The sequence below is a fragment of the Convolutriloba macropyga genome, chromosome 6 (genome assembly GCF_964194025.1).
Source record: "Convolutriloba macropyga chromosome 6, txConMacr16.3, whole genome shotgun sequence".
Classification (NCBI taxonomy): domain Eukaryota; kingdom Metazoa; phylum Xenacoelomorpha; order Acoela; family Convolutidae; genus Convolutriloba; species Convolutriloba macropyga.
Window position 1 is genome coordinate 4,071,440 of NC_134473.1, and position 21,665 is coordinate 4,093,104.

Sequence of the window (21,665 nt, forward strand, 5' to 3'; positions counted from 1 at the left end):
AAGTTTGTACACCGATTCTACAGCATAGCCAATATTATCTGCGAATTTGCAAAACAACTCCGTTGAGCAGTTTGGTAAACCACGAACAAAGTTCGTTGGAGAACCACGAGCAAAGCTCGTTCACTGATAATTTTATCTATTAAAAATGCTTTTACAATGTTTAGAGTGTAACTATAAATGTGGAAACATTGCTGTTTTAAAATATCATTATGAATCATTTCATAAAGATAAAACTGATGATTGTATGTGTGGTAATATAATATTAAGTGGTATTTGTGCTAATGATTTCTCCCCATGGGGTTGTTCTTTAAAAAATGAATCTAGTTCTAGTTCTAATTCTAGTTACCCTAGTTCTCATTCTAATTCTAATTCTAGTTCTAACCCTAGTTCTAGTTCTAACCCTAATTCTAACTCTAGTTCTAACCCTAGTTCTAGTTCTGGTTCTGGTTCTAACCCCAGTTCTAGCTCTAGTTCTGGTTCTGGTTCTATCTATGACTATAACTCTAACTCAGATCCTAACCCCAACCCTAACCCTAACCTTATCCCTAACCCTAACCCTAACCTTATCCCTAACCCTAACCTTAACCCCAGCTCAGAGTATTAACTAGACGTTGTAATAAGTGTAATTATAAAAAACCACTAAATAATTTTGATGAGGGTAAGTATACATTTAGAAGTTGTACTTCAGCTAAAGTTAATTGTCCATATTGTACTTCTGTTGTGATATGATGGGATACGGGCTCATGTAAAGAAACAACTTCCAGATATAGCATTGACTAGAGGATTTAGTAGAAATATAACTGATCGGTGTAACCGCTTCGCGGATAAAACAATTAATCCTAGTTGGCAAAGTCCTAGAGCTGTAAGTCCTTTAGTTATTAACCAAACAGAGGATCTGCGAATTTGCTAAACAACTCCGTTGAGCAGTTTCACTGATAGTTGTTCATGTAAATACTATAATTTTGTATCATTTCTTATTAATAATGGAATAAATATAGAAAAAATAAAAGAAAATATAAATTTATTGAAAAGTATAGATAATTTGAAATAAAAAGTATAAAAAAATAAAAATATATCAAAAAAGAGGGATTCACTCTTTAAGAGCGATAAAGAGCGATCTTTTCTACTGGGGATCACTCCGAATAAGAGTGAATCACTCTTACAGAGTGAAATGTAAATTTTGCTTTGATTTTTTGTTTTTATTTTTGATTTTAATTGATTTTTTTATTGAATTTAGAGCTAACATATAGTAGTGGATAAAACAAGGATTCCAATAAACAGTAAAATTTGGCCCGATTCGACATGCGCGATTAGCGTTAGGAGAAAGGGACAAATTTTACTGGTGGTTGGAATCCTTGTTTTATCCACTACTCTCAGAGCCCTAAACTATTGGCAATGTTAAATGGAAAAGCAGGGGTATAAATTCTGAAGGCATAGCCATCCTTCAATCGAGCTGCTCATACTGAGATACCAATATCAGTAAGACGCATGCTATAACATTAAGAATGTAGCAACAGAAAATGAGGTTGAAAACCTAAATTTGATCATATATATACAATTTACAACTTACAGCGGATTCAAACAATATATACAATCAGCTTTTCAATGCTCGAAATTCAGTTCTATATTCTATGAGAGATGAACTTCAATATAGAGACCCTCTCACAGTTAGCTAGAGACGGCTGTTTATAGAAATGTCAGGCCCCCCGCTATATCAATAAAAAGTGAGTCGAAGAATTACTTCACTAACGCCAATCCAATTCAAATTAGCATCACTTTAATCTGTTTATCTAATGATGTCATCTATTTTTCTTTTGGTGACTGTCGCTGCTGACTTCTAGCAGATGCTCTGCTCTCGCTCCTAGCCTCGTGTCTGGACCAGAAGTCGGAAACTTTGCTCCCAATATCCTCGCCCTCTTCACGCATCTGGCGCTGGTACTCTCTCAACTCCTGAATATGAGGCTGCTTTCTAACCTGTAAAATACACGGATCCAATACATCTTCGGAAAAAATTGGATAAGAAGAGTAGGTTTGATTTCTCAAACGATGTGCAAATTGCACGATACAATAGTACATACAGCGCTTGAGACATTCAATGGAACCGGAACCTCTGTCAGATGGGTGATGTCTCTTGATAAGAATATGAAAAAATAGAAAACAACCCACTCATTTAATAGTTTCGGTGAATCGCATATTTAGAGAAACCTGAAGTATTAGGCTCTCGGATATCAGTCCTTTGTGATTTAATTTCTGAATGAGATTAATTTAGTTTAAGTCACGCAAAAATCAAGTTAAGCGTAAAAAGTAACTGGAGAGAAGAAATCGAAGGAATGTTCTAGAACAAAGCGGCAAGCAAAAAATTTTGCGCAAAAAGGACCAGCAGGTCTAATATATACTGAACGTCAAAAGTTAGTTAGCACCCCCTATTTTCACGAAGTAGAATTCAAATTACGAGACAATATTACTCCAACTTAAAATCATCATTTTCAATACAGTTTTTGCACCATTGATTCCCTACACTAGTCCTTTCGCCTACCTATCAAATTCAGATAAAACGCAGCGTTCACTACCAGAAATCCCAATGTAAAGTTGATGAACTTCATTCAATTTTCACTGTAAAAAGAAAGTTGTCACAATATCACAATTTATTCACATCTTTTCTCTCAATTTTGACACCAGTGCAAACTTAGCCATAGTTGAACAAACATAAAAACATATCACATCTTGTGATAACTTTCTTTTTACAGTGAAAATTGAAAGAAGTTCATCAACTGTACATTGGGATTTCTGGTAGTGAACGTTGCGTTTTATCTGAATTTGATAGGTAGGCGAAACATCAAACAATATTATTGCAAACGCTCAATACAATCGCAGTTTCAACCAATCGTTTAATAGAAATAAATTTCATTCTTTTCAACGCAAACCTTTCAATCAAACCTATTACTACACCAGGGGAAATAATCATTTTTAATAATTCGTATAGTAACGCGAGATGTATTGCTTGTTTTATTTTTCAAACTCGATATCGATGTTTAGGGAAGGCACTTCATGGAAATGGAGAATCAGTCTCATTATTCTACTTATTTTATCTTCACGAACTCTATCTTCAAGTGAATTGGTGTACGACAATTTTCATGAGGTGCCACTTTTCGTGTTAAACAATAGAACACCGGGAACGGCTTTTAATTTAATTACAATTTCTTTTTCCCGTGTATTAAATATTTGTTTTGTCATAATAGTTAAGGCTTCTATCATGATTCAATGTGGAGATGTAGAACAAAACCCAGGGCCAGTTCTGAAATATGCTGAGTGTGTTAAAACAGTAGGCGCGTCTTTTAAGAATAATGTAAAGATTTTCTCCCTCAATTGTAGAAGTATTGTTGGTCAGAACTCTACCTTGAAGCAATTAATGGATGATTTGGGAAAAAACACAATTTTTGGCTTTACAGAAACATGGCTCAAAATGAAGGACGATATCCGTTTTCGGGATGTACGCAGTGAAAATTTTCAATGTTTCAGAAAAGATAGGAATCTTTCATTACATGACAAAACAAGTGGAGGTGGTCTGCTGCTCTATATACCTAGATCATTTAAACCTAAAGAACGTTCAGATCTTACCACCGTCTCGGAATCCCGTTTCGAAAGCATCTGGGTAGAATGTCAGTTCAATAAAAAAAAGTATTTGATAAATATTTCGTACTGCCCGACCAAACACCTTTCTGAAATGTTTCTGTCAGAACTGGCTCTGGGAATTGACTGTGCTGCAGCTGAGAACAAACGAATAATTTTAATGGGCGATTACAATATTGATTTTTTTCAAAAGAACGAAAAACGAACATTAGAAACGCTATTTATTCCGTATGGGTTGGTGTCATGTAACACAAATATAGGGACAAGACAGAGTGTCAATAAGACTGCACTGATTGATTATATCATCACGGAAAACTTCAAAAAATGTTTTGTTACAGAGAGCATCTTGAATAGTGATCATTACGGAACAGTTGCTATATTAGACGAAAAAATGATGATGAAACAAATGCCAATCAAAAAAACTTTTTTCGACAAAAAGAACTATTCCAAAGAAAATTTCCAGGAATATATTCGGAGTTCAGATTGGAGTCTTTTCTGGATATCACAAAATGCTAACGAAATGATGTTGCAATTTTGTATCATAGTCGAGCAAGCAATAAATGTGCATGCACCATTGAAATCCTGTTTTGTGGGGAATGACAAACCGAAAATTTTCCTGAATAGAAATAAGTTCCTATCTGGAAAAAATTTCAAATCAGAAAATGAAGCTTCCTTGTTAAAAGACTTTATTTCTTTGAACACAGAAAAAAGTCGCTGGAAATTTATACAAGAAGTTAGGAACAATGAAAAACAACGAATTGTAATAGACACTCTGCGTAACAGCTTCGTTGAGCTTATTACGAACGGAAAAGACATCGCAAACCTTTTGAACTTCAAGTTTTCAGTTTTGGGGGAATACTTTGGCGAAAGAAAAAAATTTGATAAAACATTGTTCTCAGCTGATACGGGAAATACAAATAGATTCTTCTTCAAATATGTTACTTTTAAAGAAGTCCATGATTTAATAAAATGTTTGAATGTGAACAAACCTTTGGGTCCTTCAAAAATTCCCGCACGGGCGTTGAAAGATGCCCAATCGGTCCTTGCGGAGCATCTCTGTTTTCTGATAAATGAGTTTATTTCTGAGTCTTCTTTTCCGACTGACCTCAAAAAAGCTTTGGTCTCACCTCTTTATAAAAAAGGAAACACAGAAGATCCCACTAACTATCGTCCAATATCAGTAACCGGCGCCTTGGCCAAAATTTTTGAGCAAGTTATAAGGAACCAAATAAATGACTATTTGATCTCAAATAAATTGCTGTCACCTAAACAATTTGGATATAGAAAAAAGTGTCCACAACAGATGCCATACTACAATGTACGGAATATGTAAGAACTGAAATGGATAAAAAAATACAGTTTGTGGAGCATTCCTCGATCTCTCAAAAGCATTTGACTCAATCTCACACGAAATACTAATAGAAAAATTGAAATGTTTAGGATTCGACGGAACATCTACACAATTGATTAGATCATATTTGAAAGACAGAACTCAAAAAGTAGTTTTCTCGGGAAATGAGTCCGACTGGATTTTACTTAACAGAGGAGTGCCACAAGGGACAGTATTAGGACCAATATTGTTCAACATTTATGTGAATGATCTTCATAGAGTTATTGATAGTGACAATTGTCAAGTAATCCAGTACGCCGATGACACTTTCCTCTATTCTTCTCATACTATATATAGCTAGAAGTTATTTGGAAAAAAATATTGAAAAACTATGTTATTACTTCCAATCACATCAATTAATGATGAACAATAAGAAGACTGAATATATCGTGTTTGCTCCATCAAAAAAAGCACGAACTCCGTCTCATCTCAAGGTTAACGATGTGAACATAGGAGAATCGTCGTCGGTAAGATATCTAGGAAAAATACTAGACAACAAATTAAACTTTAAAGAAGAGATCAAAAGAATATTCTCCAGAATGGCGTGCAGCATCAAAATCTTGAAAGATATAAGGAACTGTTTTCCTATAAAAACTAGAGTAACACTATTGAACGCGCTTGTTTTAAGTCATATTCAATACTCATCTTTTATGCTTGTTGGTATCAGAAAAAATCTCATGATAACATTAGAAAAACAATTTAATTGGGGAATAAAAGTGTGTTTCAAAAGAAAAAAGTTTGATCGCTCGACTGATTTAAAAATAAAAAACAGAATCATGCCTGTTGAATTCCTTCTCAAATATCGATGTATGGTATTTTTCATGAAATATGTTAGGAAACAATTACCAGCTTTTAGTAACAACAATGAATTGCAAACTTCCAATTGTAAGCAAAATGCGAGAACGGGAAAAATTTATCCGGCTATGAAAAGTAATTCGGAATTCCTCGATAAATCATTGATGCTGCAAGCCATGAAATTGTACAATGAAGTTCCATATGAACAAAGACAAAAACTTGATAAGGTTAAAAACATCAAAGGTTTTTTGAAAGAATTCTATTTCAAGGAATATCTGAAGGACCCAAAGGCAATACAGAGATTTGTTGAGGGACCTTTTTTAAGCTTTCATTGTTTTTAATTTCCTAATTATCCAATATATTTTTTTAAATGTTTTTAGTATTCCAAACGTTGTAAATAAAATATATTCTTATTGTTTTATGTATTTTAGAATTTGTACATTGCCATTTTGTTGACACTTTTAAGGTGTGTAACATTTTGGAATTCAATGTTTTCTTTTTTAGGACTAGTGTAGTGGATCAATGGTGAAAAAATTGTTTGAAAATGTGATTTTAAGTTGGAGTAATATTGTCTCGTAATTTGAATTCTACTTCGTGAAAAGAGGGGTTGATAACTTACTTTTGCTGTTCAGAATAATTGCTATAAATTTTGTACAAACATAAAAAAAGGTAAAAAGTTGAATCATTTATCTTTTTCTCATTCACTTTCAGTACATAAATAGAGGGAAATCAAATAGAGGGACCACTGGGCTACCAGGCCTTTCCTTTAGATTTGCTAGAACGATTTAATATTAATAAACATAACCGACTAACGTCGGGCGAATTGCTCTCAAACGACCGGCGAGCGGTTGGCTTGGTCAGTAGCTAGCCACGGGGGGGGGGGTTGCACCGGGGGCTGATGGGGGCAGCACTGGGTGGGGGGCAAAAGCGCGGTGGGGGGGTGGAGCCAATAGTGGGGGTCAACAAAGGGGGGGGGGTGTCAACCTCTAAGAACCGCCCCTCACACCATAAGTATAAGTATAAGTCTCCAAGACAGTTTGAGCTGAAACAGACCTGAAAGGCTCTAAGAGCAGATAATGCCCGCTGGGCGCTACCTGTTTATCCCGTTTTTGAGGACGAAAAGTCAAAAGCGTCAGACGAAAAATTGGTCAAGCGAAAAATCGCATAAAAAAAAGACCGACAGGACTAATATAATTGCTACAAACTTTGTTTGAGAGCAATTAACAAGCTTTACTTCGGAATGAGAGCAATCTAGATCACTCAAAAATGAAGAACGAAAGCGTGAAAAAGTCACTTGAGATGTGAAAGAATGTTCTAGAACAAAAGCGTAAAATGTCAAGCGAAAAATTTGCATAAAAAAGTCCAACACGTTTACAATAATTGCTATGAACTTCGTTCAAGAGCAATTAAAAAGTCAAGTTTTCCTCTTCCACAGACAAATAAAGTATGCAATAAAAGCGAGAGTAACAAACCCAACTTTGAGTTAAAATTAAAACGTACCTGAAACCCGCGGAAGAAAGACTGTATTCTGAGGGCTGCCTCTTGTTCTGTCCATAGAAGAGACCAGGGAAGGGGTTTCCTGGGGTGGGATTCGTTCATCTCTCTCACGAAGGAGATCTCGTCTAACGGGGTGTATTCGCGAGTGTCACTGTGACTACACAATGCAAAGGAAACTATCAATTGACTTTTGACAATTTGCCACTTTTCAAATACGACTTAATCAAGACTTGAGACGCGCCATGTCTAAAAATTGTTAAAACCCAAAACAAGATCACAGCTGATACATAACATAACTGAGCGAGGAGAGCTGAAGACGTGACACGGCCATCAATCAACCCAATGAAAGAAAGTCTCATCACAAAAGAGACTGCTCGATCTAAGAGGCAAACAACTTCAGCTTCCATAATTAATTTCTGAGTGGCGTGTTTTAAATAAATGGCAAAAGGGCAATAGACTTCTATGTCTTCATCCCCCCCCCCCCCCCCCCCCCGCTTAGTGAGCATAAATCTTTTATGACCCCCAGGCGCACATGCTATTTTCTTACATAGTAACGTGCTATATAACAACATATAATTTGCAACTGGGGGTAATAAAAAACACTGCGGGGGACAGAATAGATCCGCAGTTTCGCCAAAAGTTTAGATTTTCTATCATTTACAAGTTATGTCATAACTGAATAATGTAAGCCGTTATCCGCAACGAGAATTGCGAATATTGAATGTCTATATTGAATTGCGAATATTGAAATATTGAATTGCGAATTAGAATATTGATATTCAAGCGAATAACTTTCAAATAATACAGTTGACCTTTCTTCTATGGAAACATTGATCGATTTTGCACTTATGCAGACACAGCAAAAATAAACTTGACCTTTTTCATTCAAAAATACAGAAATTGCAATGTCTATGACAAACTCTAATAATATTCAACTAGAAAGCCAGGAGAATTTCAATCTAAATGAACAAACTGATACTTCATTAGTATCCCTAACTGAATGGGTTCAACTTAAAAAGGAAACTTCCTACAAATTATATCTTGACTTACATCAAAGATTACAAAAAAGGAAAAATTTATTGAAAATGTGCTCGTTACACTTATCAGCGACAACTGCAGGACAAAACATTGGAACAGTCATCTAATGAAGGGGAGGGCACACCCAACCATGAATCAAAATCTCGAAAAAACCTGGTTTTTTCTGAGAAGGTCAGCGATTTTGATTTAATCCCCCTCAAACAAGAACAATCAAATTTGGTTCTGGGTAGCAGCATCATTGGTAAGCTAGAAAGTGATGCAACAATTCCACTGGACACAGCTATCCATGCCTACCTACCGTGGGTCAACCACCAAGAGAAAATAAAAGTTGTAGAAAAATATGAATCCAAAAAACATAATTCTTCAAGACGGAACAAATACTGTTTAAAATTACAAAAAAGCTACAAAGAAATTTTAGATGACATGTTCAGCCATATTGAAGCCTGTAAAAATATGTTCAAGCCTGATGTGTTTGTAGTCATGGAGGTAATACCGTTCAAAGAAACTGACTACAATCGATCAAAAAACAAATTAATTGATGAAGTTAATGCTGCACTTAAAGAAAGATTGGTATCTCTTGGTAAAAATTTTGTTTTGCTCAAGATAAATGAATTATCACGCTCAATCCCCTCCTTCAACCCAAAGGTCAACCATTACAAATTCCTTGTATCATGACAATGTACATTTGAATTACAACCATGGCATTCCTTTCCTTAAAAATCATCTTCTAATGTTTCTACTTCAAACATCTACTGGCATTTGTGATACTGATAAATTCACCAACGGGAGCTATAAAATGAATAATAGATTTCCAAAATTCCAAGAGCAGTACTGGCCTAATACAATGGCAAACACTAATTCAAACTTGAATAATTATTACCGTTACCAAACATATTAGTAATGATAAATTTATAAAAAGCCGAATCAATTGTAATTTTCTGTTGTACTGAAAGAATTGGGTCTCAACTGTTTGACAAGCATAATGTTTTCTAACAAGATATGTTTAATAATTTTAGGATAAATGTTGTTGAGTTCTCAAGTTACTTCCTCTTTTCCCACATCACTTAACTCAATAGCAGTTCCTACTCGAATTTGGTCGGAGACCAATTCCAGGAGCAAGAACCAAGCTTTAATATGACTAAAATCTTCTCTTGTCTTAAGTAACTTATTTTTTTGCTTATACATTAAAAGTATCTGGCTATTACTTTTGAGGTCCGGAGATATTGAAACCAACCCTGGGCCAATTAAATCGATGACAGACATATTCCTTGATTGCGAAACTTATTCAGACAATTTAAAATTTCTTCAATTAAATGTACGGAGCATAACTAGAAAACAACTTCAGTTAAAAAGCCTAATGAATGATGTTGGGGCTAACTGCATCTATGGTCTATCTGAAAAATGGCTAGATACAAAGATTGACACTGATTTGGTAAACCCGAACAAAACAAACTGTCTTGTTTTTCGCAATGATCGGGTGAGTTCAAAAGGGGGAGGTGTATTGTTAATTGTTCCTAGGAAACTTAACCCAAAATTACGCGTTGATCTAGCTTTCAAAAGTACTCTTTTTGATACTCTGTGGGTCGAAATAACTTTAAAAAATTTTAAAAAATTACCTAATAAACATTTCTTATAACCCAAAAAAGCTTCTTTACGAAGAAATTCTCGAGCAGTCTGCTAGATCAATTGATAGAGAAATTAATGAGAACAAAACAATAATTATGATGGGAGACTATAATATCAATAGGAAAACAAAGAAAAGCAGAATTTGGAAACAATCATTCAACCGTATGATCTAAATGTAACTAATAAGCATCAAGCAATTAGAATTAAGGATGAATCGAACTCACTTATAGATTACAGTATTATTGATGGAAACGAACCCCTTCTTTATAGTGAAATTTTTGACTCACCAATACAAATAGATCATTTTGTTCAATTGATTATTCTTGCCACAAAACTTAGCAAGAACAAAGTAATTAAAAAACAAATTTATGATAAAACGAATCACAGCCCAAAAGATTTTAAACATTCGATCAAGCAAACAACCTGGGAAAATTTTTACTGCTCTACAGTTCGAAGTGAAATGCTACGCACATTTGAGCGAAATCTTGAACAGCAAATACTCCTTCATGCGCCAATCAAAACAATTTTTATAAGAAACAACTAATCACAGTTTTCCCTTGCCAAACGGTTCATTTCAAAAACACACTAAACAAAAATCTGCTGAGAGAGAAAAACCTCAATTCAGAATCTTTCCACGAGTTTTTCAAAATGAAAGCCGAAGTCTGCGCCGGCTATGAAAATGATTTTGAGAAATTTCATAATCAGTTAGTTGAAAGCTCAACTTCAGAGCGCAAGAAATGGAATTTGATTAATGAAGTAAGAAACTCCGTGAAAACTACAACTACGGTATACTCTATAAAAAACTCTTTCAATAAAATTATCACAGAAAAAACTAAAATAGCCAACTTACTTAATTTAAAATTCAGTAAATTAGGCGAAATTTTTGAAAGTAGAAACTATACTGTAGACCTGCCTATGGTGAGGCAAAAAACACCTTTTCTTTTAGATTTGTTACTAAGTTTGAATGTCTTAAAACGCTTCTTGCTCTTGGAAAATTCAAACCAATGGGTCTTTTTACCATTCCCTCATGGGCATTGCGAGACGCAGTTAGTGAACTAGCTGAGCCTATTTGTTTTCTATTGAATGAATTTATAAAAACAGAAACATTCCCTGCTGATCTCAAAAGAGCTGACATCACTCCACTTTTTTAAAAAAAGGAGACCTCGATGATCCTCTAAACTATCGACCAATTTCGTTAACACCAGCATTAGCAAAAGTTTTTGAATCTCTTATTAAACAACAAATTGATGAATATGTTCATAAGAATGCACTGCTCTTTTGTTCTCAGTCATGATCAATATTCTTCTGTATTACTTGCAACCATCAATCAAAATCTCATAACAACACTAGAAAAGCAGTTGAATTGTGCCATCAAAGCTTGTTTTCACGCACAAAAGTTTGACTCATCCTCAGATCTTAAAATGAACCTTGGTATACTACCTATTTCGCTGCTTTTTGATTACAGGGCTGCCACTTACTGTCATAGCATCATGAATAGAAAGAAGCCTGCCTTCTCAAGCTCAGCTTTCAAATTACCAACCGCAAGTTTTTATATACACGAGCGAACTCAAAAATTTTTACCCAGACAATTTTAAAATGCAATTTGCATGAAAAATGTATTATTAAAAAAGGTATTCTGCAGCACAATTCTTTCCCAAGAAATGATTTGTCAATGTCATACAGTCTTGCAAAGAAGAAATATAAGCAGTTTTTTTCTCAATGAATACAAGAAGGACCCGAAGAAAACCCAACATGGTTCAATTACTTGGAAACATTTTAAGCTCAATTAAATTTCTTTCTGTTTTGTATTAAATTTATGTCACTGTCGTCCCTCCCGCCAATACAAGTGACTTCTCTATTCGGTCGATATTTTAGTTATTATAAATTATTCGTTTCTCTGTTGTAATTATCAATATTCTACGCTGCCTATCTCTGTAAATTTTACTATGACTGAAACATTTACAGATATTAGGAGAAATACAGTGTTCCTTTTTTTATTGAACACTTTGAATGGTATGAAACCTGCGGCTTATCCAATAAATTTGCTCAGCTATTGATATAAGCAGCTGCAATAAAATTTAATTTATACTATAATGCGTGCGTTTTTCTAACTTTGGGTTGTTGTTGTAGAGATATTCCGTTAAGAAATCGCATCCATTGAACTTGAAATGCTTCCTTTCAAAACACTTCTGAGTGCCAGCTGTCTTCAGAAGTTCCAGCAGACCAGGAAGAAGAACTGGGAACACATAACTCTCCAGGTACTCTCTGGGAGAACAAGATTTGGCTGGTGGCAGTGGTCCACTTTCATCTGGCTCCGGAGAATCCGATGGTGGCAACTCGACCAGACCTAGGAATTCGATCAAATTATCGTTTAGTCCAGTACAGATATACCAATTATGCAACTACCGTTTGTATAAACAGATCATGCAAATTCGCTTGACAAGGGCAGCAAAAGAGCTTAATCAACTCATCAAGTCACTTCCCAGAGCTAGGAACTCGTAAATAATTCAGTATACGTTTGCAATGCTAAATCTGTTTCAACAGTATTTTGAGTCAACAGCCTGAAAACTGAAAACGTTCCGAGAACGGTGGTTGTAGGATACAGATACAGTTGGCGTAACAAAGCTAAAAGTTTCAACTTCAATTCAACATAATTGACTCACCTGCAGAGTTTCAAACGAAGGCCACAAAATTATTCAAATAATACTAAGAAAATTAGGATCGAAGACAGTGCACAAAAAGACTTTCTAGTAATTAAATCCAAAAAACGAACAGATAACTGAGAAAAATTGGACAAACAACTGCCATAATCGGGCAAGCATGTGTACACTTCTATAAAAAATAAAAATACCTCACGTTATAAAGAGGCAGTCAATGTATAAAATGTTAAAGATAAATTGCCATATGGACTGATTATTGAAAAACAAAATATCCGCTTAAGATCCAAAAATGAAGAAATTAAACTAAAAAACCAAATATGAACTTAAAAAATTGGGAAATATGTGCTCATTTAGAATTTAAAACGCGTTATTAGATTCTCAAAAAACACTGTGGTATCAATTTCAGAGATTCAAATATTAATACAGCTTCTAATAAAAACTATTTTTACAAAAAAAAACAATTATACGAAAAAATTGGGCCAATTGGACAAAAAACCGGCTAAAAATGGTTATCTTTATGCAGCATTCTGTCAAAAAACACTTTTCAAAACCGAAAAGTCATCCACTGATCGAAGCGCATGATCAAAAAACTTCTCTCGCTCAAAAAGTTAGTTCACACGGCAACTTTACTTTCATTATTAGGTCAAAACGCCGCCTGAACAAATAGTACTTCCGGTAAAAAAAATCTTAAGAAAACCAATACTCCTCTTCGAGTCATAAAAAGATAAGGCCAATAATAGTCCAGCTATTGCTAAGCGGCTATTAATAAAGGGTGTCAGGACAATTTACCCAATGCCATTATACCCAAAGCCATTATACCCAATGTACTTTGATATTTTCGTTCAATAATCCGACAGCAAATTAGCAGTCACTATTGCCCGTATGTTTGGCCGTATACTTAATGGCCGTGGCCATGCCTCAGCGGCCCGTGGGACTTGATATGAAACTATCACAACCGAACATGGGATTAAATTATCCACTTGTTAAATCATACGTTTAAGAGCTATTTTCTGATAATTAGTTTCGGATTATGGAACGAATATCAATGTGAATTGGGTATAATGGCATTGGGTAAATTGTCATGTTACCTTCATAAAGTACTCTCAATTAGCTCAATTAGGTAAATTGTTCTCACACCATTCAAACATAACCGACTAACGTCAAGCTAATTGCTCTCAAACGACAGTGAGCGTTGAGCGGTTGGCTTTGCCAGTAGTCAGCTGTCACTCAGGAATGCTAGCATTAGGAGGGGGGGGGGGGGGGGGGGGGAGGGGAGTGGGGGATAGGAACAATGAGGGGGTCAAACTTCAAATTGTCTCCTTAAAACAGTTTAGGTGAACCCGATACTTAAGACTAGTAAGGCTCTAAGAGAGCTGCTCTGCCCCTTAATACCCTCGGATTTCATCTGTTTATCCCGGTTTTGAAAATGGAAAGCTATATAGATCAGACGAAATATTGGAGAGACGAAAAGTCACACAAAAAAGAGCACAGGGCTAATATAATTGCTATGAAGTTCGTTTGAGAGCAATCAAAGCTATTAACATAACGAAGCAAAACGAACCTGCGAAAGCAGGATGACAACTGTTGGCATTGAAGTCGGTCAAGGCATTGCCATCAATCTCGTTGTGGGTGAATCTTCTACCATGAACAGCTGGGTGAACAAACTTGCTAGAAAACTGAATCACAGTGGGGTCCTCTTTAGATTTAGTCTTGTGCTCAATTGTAGGGTCCAACTTCTGAAATTCTTTGCAAACTACCTCCCATATATTTGGAGGCTCTTCTGTTACAATTATGGACATGACCAAACTGAAATCGGTTAAGGATGGTGTATAAACGGTTACGTGACCTTTTATTTAATGAGCCAAAATACGGTGCCAGGAAAAAATACCCAATGCCAAAATACCCAATGGGAAAAAATACCCAATATTTTATCCTAACGTTGAAACTACACGAACGATTATTTCGCATAATATCTAGCGAGTGCATTTGGCCATGCCTTGCGGGCCATGTCCATGCCTCAGCGACCCGTGGGACTTGATATGAAACAATCACTACTGAACATGGGATTAAACTATCTGCTTAATTGTGATAAAACATGCTGCTAGAACCGAGTGCTAATTTGTAATCGGATTATTGAACGAAAAGATCAACGGGAATAAATTGGGTATAACGGCATTGGCTATTTTGTCATTGCAACCCAAAAAACTTACATCGGGTTACGTGATCATTTATTCAATTCCATAATACCCAATTAATGCTCTCTGATCTATTCGTTCATTGTGCGATTTAAAATTAGAAGCCGAAATTAGAAACATGTTTTATACATTAAAGCTCAGTTTTATCATAAATTGATTAAATGTTGGGTTGTAATAATTTCGATGTCAGGACAAAATACCAAATGCTACAATGACCAATGTCACAACATGCCCAAAATCTTGTCATGTAACCAATAATTTCATGTCAAGTCCTCCGGACCTCTGAGGCATGGCCAAATGAACAAGTCTTATATTAAACATAACCGACTAACGTGGGGCGAATTGCTCTCAAACGAACGGCGAGCGGTTGGCTTCTTCAGTAGCTAGCCACGTTTAGTGAGGCTAGCTTTAGCTTGATTCGGCTCTGCAACTTTTAGTTTCTAGCCTTGTTAGTACATAAATCAAATAAAGAACTGATATTTTAAAAATTTGCAAAAAATTGCAAAATTAAAAAGAAAAGCTTCCATATTTCGCAGTGAAAATGTTCAAAACCATTTTTGTCTCTGGAGTTATGCGAAGTAATCCATATGCAGGACTTCAAAAACTTCGTTGGCCAGTAATGATCGTTAAACTCAGAAAAGGACAAAAAATATTCAAAAATTTTGAAAACACTCGCAAATTTTAACAAAATCTTGCTCAAAATTTAAGATATTAGAATCTTCAAAAAACCAGTTCATTGTCTCAAGAGACTATCCAGTATCACTATTTCAAGCTTTAAATAGTTTCACTGGCTCATAAAGATCCATAAACTTGGAACATGATAATTTTCCGAAAATTTGAAAAAACATTTATGAAAAAATTGCTAAAGCCGGAGTCATTAAAATATTGATAACCATTCCATTAACTCTATAAACTATGCAACAGCTTATCATCAAACCGTGGAGGAGGTTCCTAGGACCCTGTTGCCGGAAAAAATGATGAAAAACTCAAAAAGATTAAAAAAAGCTTTAAAAAAGATTTTAAAAATTGCTGAAATTAATATCTTGAAAAACATTCCATTACATAAGAAGCTATGCAGTAGTCTATTATCAAACAGTAGAGGAAGTTCTTGGCTCTTCAGGCTGGAACAAATTAAAAAATGACAAAAATCGAAAAACTAGAAAATTTCAAGTTTTACCAAAAAATTGCAAAAACTTGTGACAGTAAAATGTTTAAAAGTAATCCATGACCAAAAAAACTTTCCTGTAACTTATTATCAAACACTTGAGCAGGTTTTCTGAACCCTGCGGCCGAAAAAATTCAAATAATGACAGTAAATTTCAAAAATGAAAAAAATTGAAACTTTTGTCAAAAAAAATGCTTAAACTCGGGATGTTAAAATCTTGAAAAACAATGCATTACACTTAGAAATTATACAGTAACCTACTGTCAAACCGTAGGTGAGGTTCCTCGGCTCTTGAGGCTGGAAAAACCTAAAAACGGACAAAAACCTTTAGAAAAAATTTGAAAAATGCAAGTTTAATAAAAAAGTGTTTATATTTGTCATATTAAAAAATCGAAAGCTATTCCATGGCAAAAAAAAATTTATCAGTAACAAACTATCAAACCCTCAAAGACGTTTTCTGGCCCCTACGTCTGGAAAGACGCCAATAATGAAAAATAAATGTCAAAAATTGAGAAAATTTGCACATTTTATCAAAAAAGCTAAAATTCTTGATGCTAAATGTTGAAACCATTCCACTACCACTAGAAACTATGCAGTACCCTATTATAAAGCCCTCGAGGAGTTTGCTTGACACCTAGGGCTGAAAGAACTCAAAAAATGACAAAAACTGTCAAAAAGTTAGAAAAAATTGAAAATTAGTATAAAATTGCGGTTTTTATCGATCGGTTGTTCGTCAGTAGCCACGGTGGTGTGAGGGTGGGGGGTGCACTCTGGGCTGATGGAGAGTGAGGGGCGTGGGAAACAGTGGGCGGGGGGCAAAAGCGCGGTGGGAGGGGGGTGGGGGCAATAGTGGGGGTGTCTTCAATTTCTAAGAACCGCCCTTCATACCATTAGTATAAGTCTCCAAAACAGTTTGAGCTGAAATAGAGCTAATAAGCTCGTTTGAGAACAATTAAAAACACGGTTAATATACTTCGTAGGCTGCAAGTCTAACTGATCTTTCTAAAAATTTTAACTAATGCAAAACATTGCATATTTGGTGTCATACTTACATACTTAATCGTTTGATTTTTTATAACATTAATTAGTTTATTGCTGACATGGTTCTAATTTAAATCAACAGTCTACTAATTGAGTTTACCGTGTTTACTTCTGTTCTTTAAATTCATCAATTGCTTTCTTCTATTTTCGTTTACTCAGGCAATTTTGTTCAACTACCCTCGCATTGGGCGAGTCGAGAAGAATCAATTAATATATAAAGTCTCCTTTTCCATAGGGTGACATAACAGTTCAGCTTCAAAATTGAAGCAATCAAGGTGCGAGATTATTGCTCAATAGACAGGCTTCTCGGCTTCTATAGACAGTTTCAAAACAGCTGGCAAATTGCCAGAAAATAGCCGCAATAGATTCGTAGATCTGCAGTCTAAAAAAGAACAGTAAAAAAGACAGACCAATAAAATCGTCTTTTCATTGAAGGCTGATTTGATATATTTTGATTAAAAATCTGTATAAGTTATTGCTGCCTCTATTAGCTGATCCCAAATAATCTTCATTTAGAGTGACACACACCCATTTGACCTTCTATCTTTGAATTAAAGTAAATAAAAGTCAAATTCAAAGTGAGGAAGTCATTTTTGAGTGAGGTAAGTCAAGTGTGACCAAAAATTTAATCACGCGAATAAACAGGAAACTCGCTAAGAGCAAAAACTGACGTCACGCACGCACTTCAGTTGAAATTGCATGAACGAGTGAACAAAAAGCAGATTTGAAGTGGTTGTGACGTCATATGGTCGTAATAAAAGTAAGGACGACGAAAAAAAAAAACCAAGAGAAGGCAAATAATAGCCCCAGCTATCGCTGTGCTGCTATTAATAAAAAGTTTTTTTGTTTTGTTGCTTTTTACAGGGAGTTATCGAGGTTAAAAGTTTTGTGAATAGATGACATTCCGTTGTTTTATTCACATTTTCCGTAATTTTGACCAAATTTTCGAAAATTGTTAACGGTAATGATAGGGGAGGGGTTGCTGAATTGTTCGGTCCCAGTATTTGGCCAGAATTTAGGCTGGATTTTAAAAAAAAATTGAGAATTCGTCAAAAATGGAACCAAATATGCTTCTTTAGGCCACTTTCTTTAAATTTGCTGGAAGAAGAAACCTTAAAACCGCGGTCATATTCTTCATAAGCTCAAAGCTGGCCAGTTGTAAGCTGGGCAGTAGATGCTAAGAGAGCTAGTTGCACTCCCGCTGGCTTTAACAGTCTTTTTGGAATTAAAATTTTGCAGTTTTTGGCAAATTTAAACCAGATAATCATACAAAACGCATTTATTTTTTGATAAACTGTTAAATTTTGATTAAAATTGATCTAATTCGTAACCATTCTAACAGTTGAGTGTTTTTGTAGCCACGCAGCTATATGAGGGCTGATCTTGATCTCACCATCGATCCTTACAATAAAAAATAGATTTTACTGGGGGCGGCATTTTCAAAACTAATTCCGCACTTATAGTTTTTTATGTAAATAACTCACAAGAATTTCAAATCAGGGCTCACTGATTGACTGATACTATTTAAAAAATGTATTTACAGAAAAATACTATTTACAAAATACCATCGACCATTTATTATGCTTTGTAAAATTTCTTTGAATTGTAAAAACAGAGAGAAGGCCAATAATAGCCCCAGCTATCGCTGTGCGGCTATTAATAAAGTACCACGGGCAGGTCCACTGAGGCACAGCCATCGTGATTATAGATATATTGTTCACGCAAAATTCATGGCTATTTTCAATATACCTCAAATATAACCCTATCAGTTACCCGAGTCAATTACATCAGGAAAACGTCCTCGTCCATTATTTTTTTCTGATTCTTGAGGGCCGCGAAACAAAACTGAGCTCACTCCTTATTAGCGATGTAATGGCGCTGCTTTGTCACAAACATTCCGACGTCTACAAATTTAAATTTCGATAACCAAACCTTTTCTGGGCCAGCAATAAAAAGCGAATAGAAAGCAAAATGCTGTTTATCGAAGTCCAGCAAATTTTGCCCTCAATTTGGTTTTCCAATAAAATCTCAAGAGCCAGGGGCCTGTGATCAATTCTCTGAACATAAACAGGTAGTCGAAAAAAATAGGGAATCAACGTTTCGTTCAATTATAGGTCAATTTGGTAGCAAATTTTGCTGCTTGGTAGCAAATTTTGCTAAAATGGACACAAAAACAATAATTGCTTCAACAATTACGCAACAAAAACAGCTAGCAGATTGCCGGGTGACAGCTGCAAAAAGAATGTTGCAATCCTCTAGTTGAAAAAGACCATCAAGAGCACACAAAACAAGAAGTTATGTTAAAAATTATGTAACTACAATTCTACCTTATTTTTAGATCAAATTGAATGTCAAAAAATGTCTCTCAAGCAAAATAAATCTCGAAATTATCAAACGCCAAACGAACTGCTTTCAAACGACTGAAAGGTGCTCGAATTTAGTATTGAAGTCTGCTCCAGGTTCCGAGGAGGGAGCAGACTTAAGGGCTTCAAATGGCGTTATCATACAACACTAAGACTTAATCTACGGACAAGAAACCTTTTTCGGTATACTTTGGACTTGACTTTTAGTAATATTTATTTTTAGTAATAAAATGGCGCCGTTCATTAATTTCAGCAGCTTCATTGTATTGTGATTGTGAGAACATTTTAGATGACAAAAAAACCTCAAAAAGTCAACTCCAAACTTCGTTCGAGAGAGCCATGTATTCCCCTAAAATTTCTGACTTTGACAAGAGAACATATACATAATGTAATAACAAATCAGGTCTTGCACGCAAATTCATCGTCTCAGTGGTTGAAGCAGGAAAAACGATCTTGAACTGTTGTTGAGCGATCAAATGCTCCTAAAAAATCGAGAATACGACAATTAAAAAAAAACAACCGGAAGACCACGGAATCATTTCGAAGTCAAATTTGACTGTAGCAAAAAACTAAATAAGCATTTTAAATCACAAAAAGTTTCCATATGAAACCCGAAAAAGGGGAAAATAAGATCAGAAGCCCATTATTTGACAATATCTCGACAAGATCTTCATAAATCGACTCCAAAACATGTATTCTAAATTGTGTGTGATACAGTTTGATTCAGTTCAATAAATGTCTCACTATATGACAGCCAAAATTTTTTATCAAAATAAAAGACAGAAAGCCTGAACATAGCTGCAAATACTTCGTAAATCTTCAGTCTCAAAATTGCAATAAAAGAATTAGACTTAAATAAATTCCAAAAAGAAAAACACCAGAGATGAAGTTCCTGCTAGTATAGTTCATTGCCCATTGTAATAGTATAGCCCATTGAAGTGTCAACTCTGGGTAAGAAGCCCATAAAATAGTTCCAGATGAAAAAATTGTACAAAAACTAATTTGAAAAGTGCAAAAAACGGGAAAACTTCCAAGATAGATCAACAAGAGACCGCAAATTTGCTCAATTTAAAACCTAAACGGCGAGCGGTCCTAAACGACTTATTCTTCATTAGCTAGCTAAGGCTAAGGGAGGCTAGCTTTAGCTTACTTGAAGGTGCGTGCGGTGAGCGCTGGGGCGAGGGGGTTCACGGTCTCGGGGGGTGGGTCAAGCTCATTGGGTTACGGGTGGAACGATATGCAGGGGTGGAGATTGGGTGGTGGTGGTGGAGGGGGGGGGGGGGGGGGGGGGGGGGGACCGCCCATCATAGGAACCGCCCATCACACCATGAATTCATGTCTCCAAAACAGTTTCGTCGAAGTGCAAACTTAGAATTTAGTTAAGACGAAAGGCTTCGACTGTAGGAGCCCTTAATGCCCTCCTAAAATGATTGAGAATGCTCTCAAACGCATAACTGCTTATTTAAATGTGCAAAAACCATTTTGGTCAAAGTAGTTCAAAACATTAAAAAAACGCTCGCAAACACAAAGGCCTGCTTATAACAGAATTTTACCACAGCCAGAAATCGCTATATTAAAACAGAACTAAAAATTTGAAATACATATGTACAAATTTACATTACAAATTTATTCACAATTAACTATTTTGTAAGAGTTCAGATTTTCAATTTGTATTCACCTTCACAGCCATACTACATCTTTTTAGAATGAACAACTTGCAGGTTTTCCAGCACCGAAACCGCAGCTCCGATCAGAAGAAAAATCAGCAGCCCAACAATGAGAGCCAATCTTGGCCAGAAAATCCCGTCATATATTGTGATGTCTTTCTCCGCTATCTCTATCTTCTCTGGGTAGAAATATCAGAACTAGCGACACTGCTGCTACGACTAGACAAACTGCAACTGCAATAATAGCTTTGCCGGCTCTGATTAGGAACAAAGCTGCGAGAATTGACACAACCCAGAAAAATATTAGAAGAATGCACCAGTACCGAATCCACCGACACTGCCCGACTCTGTTGTCAAAAGTTCTTGTGACATGACTAATCTGAAATTCACGTTTGCTTATATTTTTTAAAATCGCAGTCACTCTATTTTCAAAACCAAATCCGGAAATTTTCCTTTCCCTCGTGAACAAAACATTAGTTTCCATTAACATCTTTGCACAAAACATTTCTGGTTTTTGCAGTGATGTGGGTTTGCATATACTAATAACGGGTGCGGGGGGGACTATTGCAAATTAAACATCGTTATACAAGTGTGCAAA

At 35.5% G+C, this 21,665-nt stretch overlaps 1 protein-coding gene across 1 annotated transcript; it reads right to left on the reverse strand.

Moving 5' to 3' along the window:
* Positions 1-1,521: 1,521 nt before the first annotated feature.
* Positions 1,522-14,439, reverse strand: LOC142340700 (IQ domain-containing protein K-like). Its single transcript, XM_075391396.1, has 4 exons — positions 14,198-14,439; positions 12,089-12,323; positions 7,316-7,469; positions 1,522-1,974 (listed from the first exon to the last, which is right to left on the reverse strand). The coding sequence occupies exons 1-4, from the start codon at positions 14,433-14,435 to the stop codon at positions 1,804-1,806; spliced, it is 798 nt and encodes a 265-aa protein (XP_075247511.1). The 5' UTR covers positions 14,436-14,439; the 3' UTR covers positions 1,522-1,803.
* Positions 14,440-21,665: the final 7,226 nt, after the last annotated feature.

Bases quoted from the DNA above. Each gene is read 5' to 3' on its own strand.
- LOC142340700 (XM_075391396.1), bottom strand. From the start codon at position 14,435: ATGTCCATAATTGTAACAGAAGAGCCTCCAAATATATGGGAGGTAGTT. The intron at 7,470-12,088 runs GTTAGAAAAACG...TGCATTGTGTAG, and splicing joins CTCTACAACAACAACCCAAA to TCACAGTGACACTCGCGAAT. The intron at 1,975-7,315 runs GTACGTTTTAAT...TGTATTTTACAG, and splicing joins CTTTCTTCCGCGGGTTTCAG to GTTAGAAAGCAGCCTCATAT.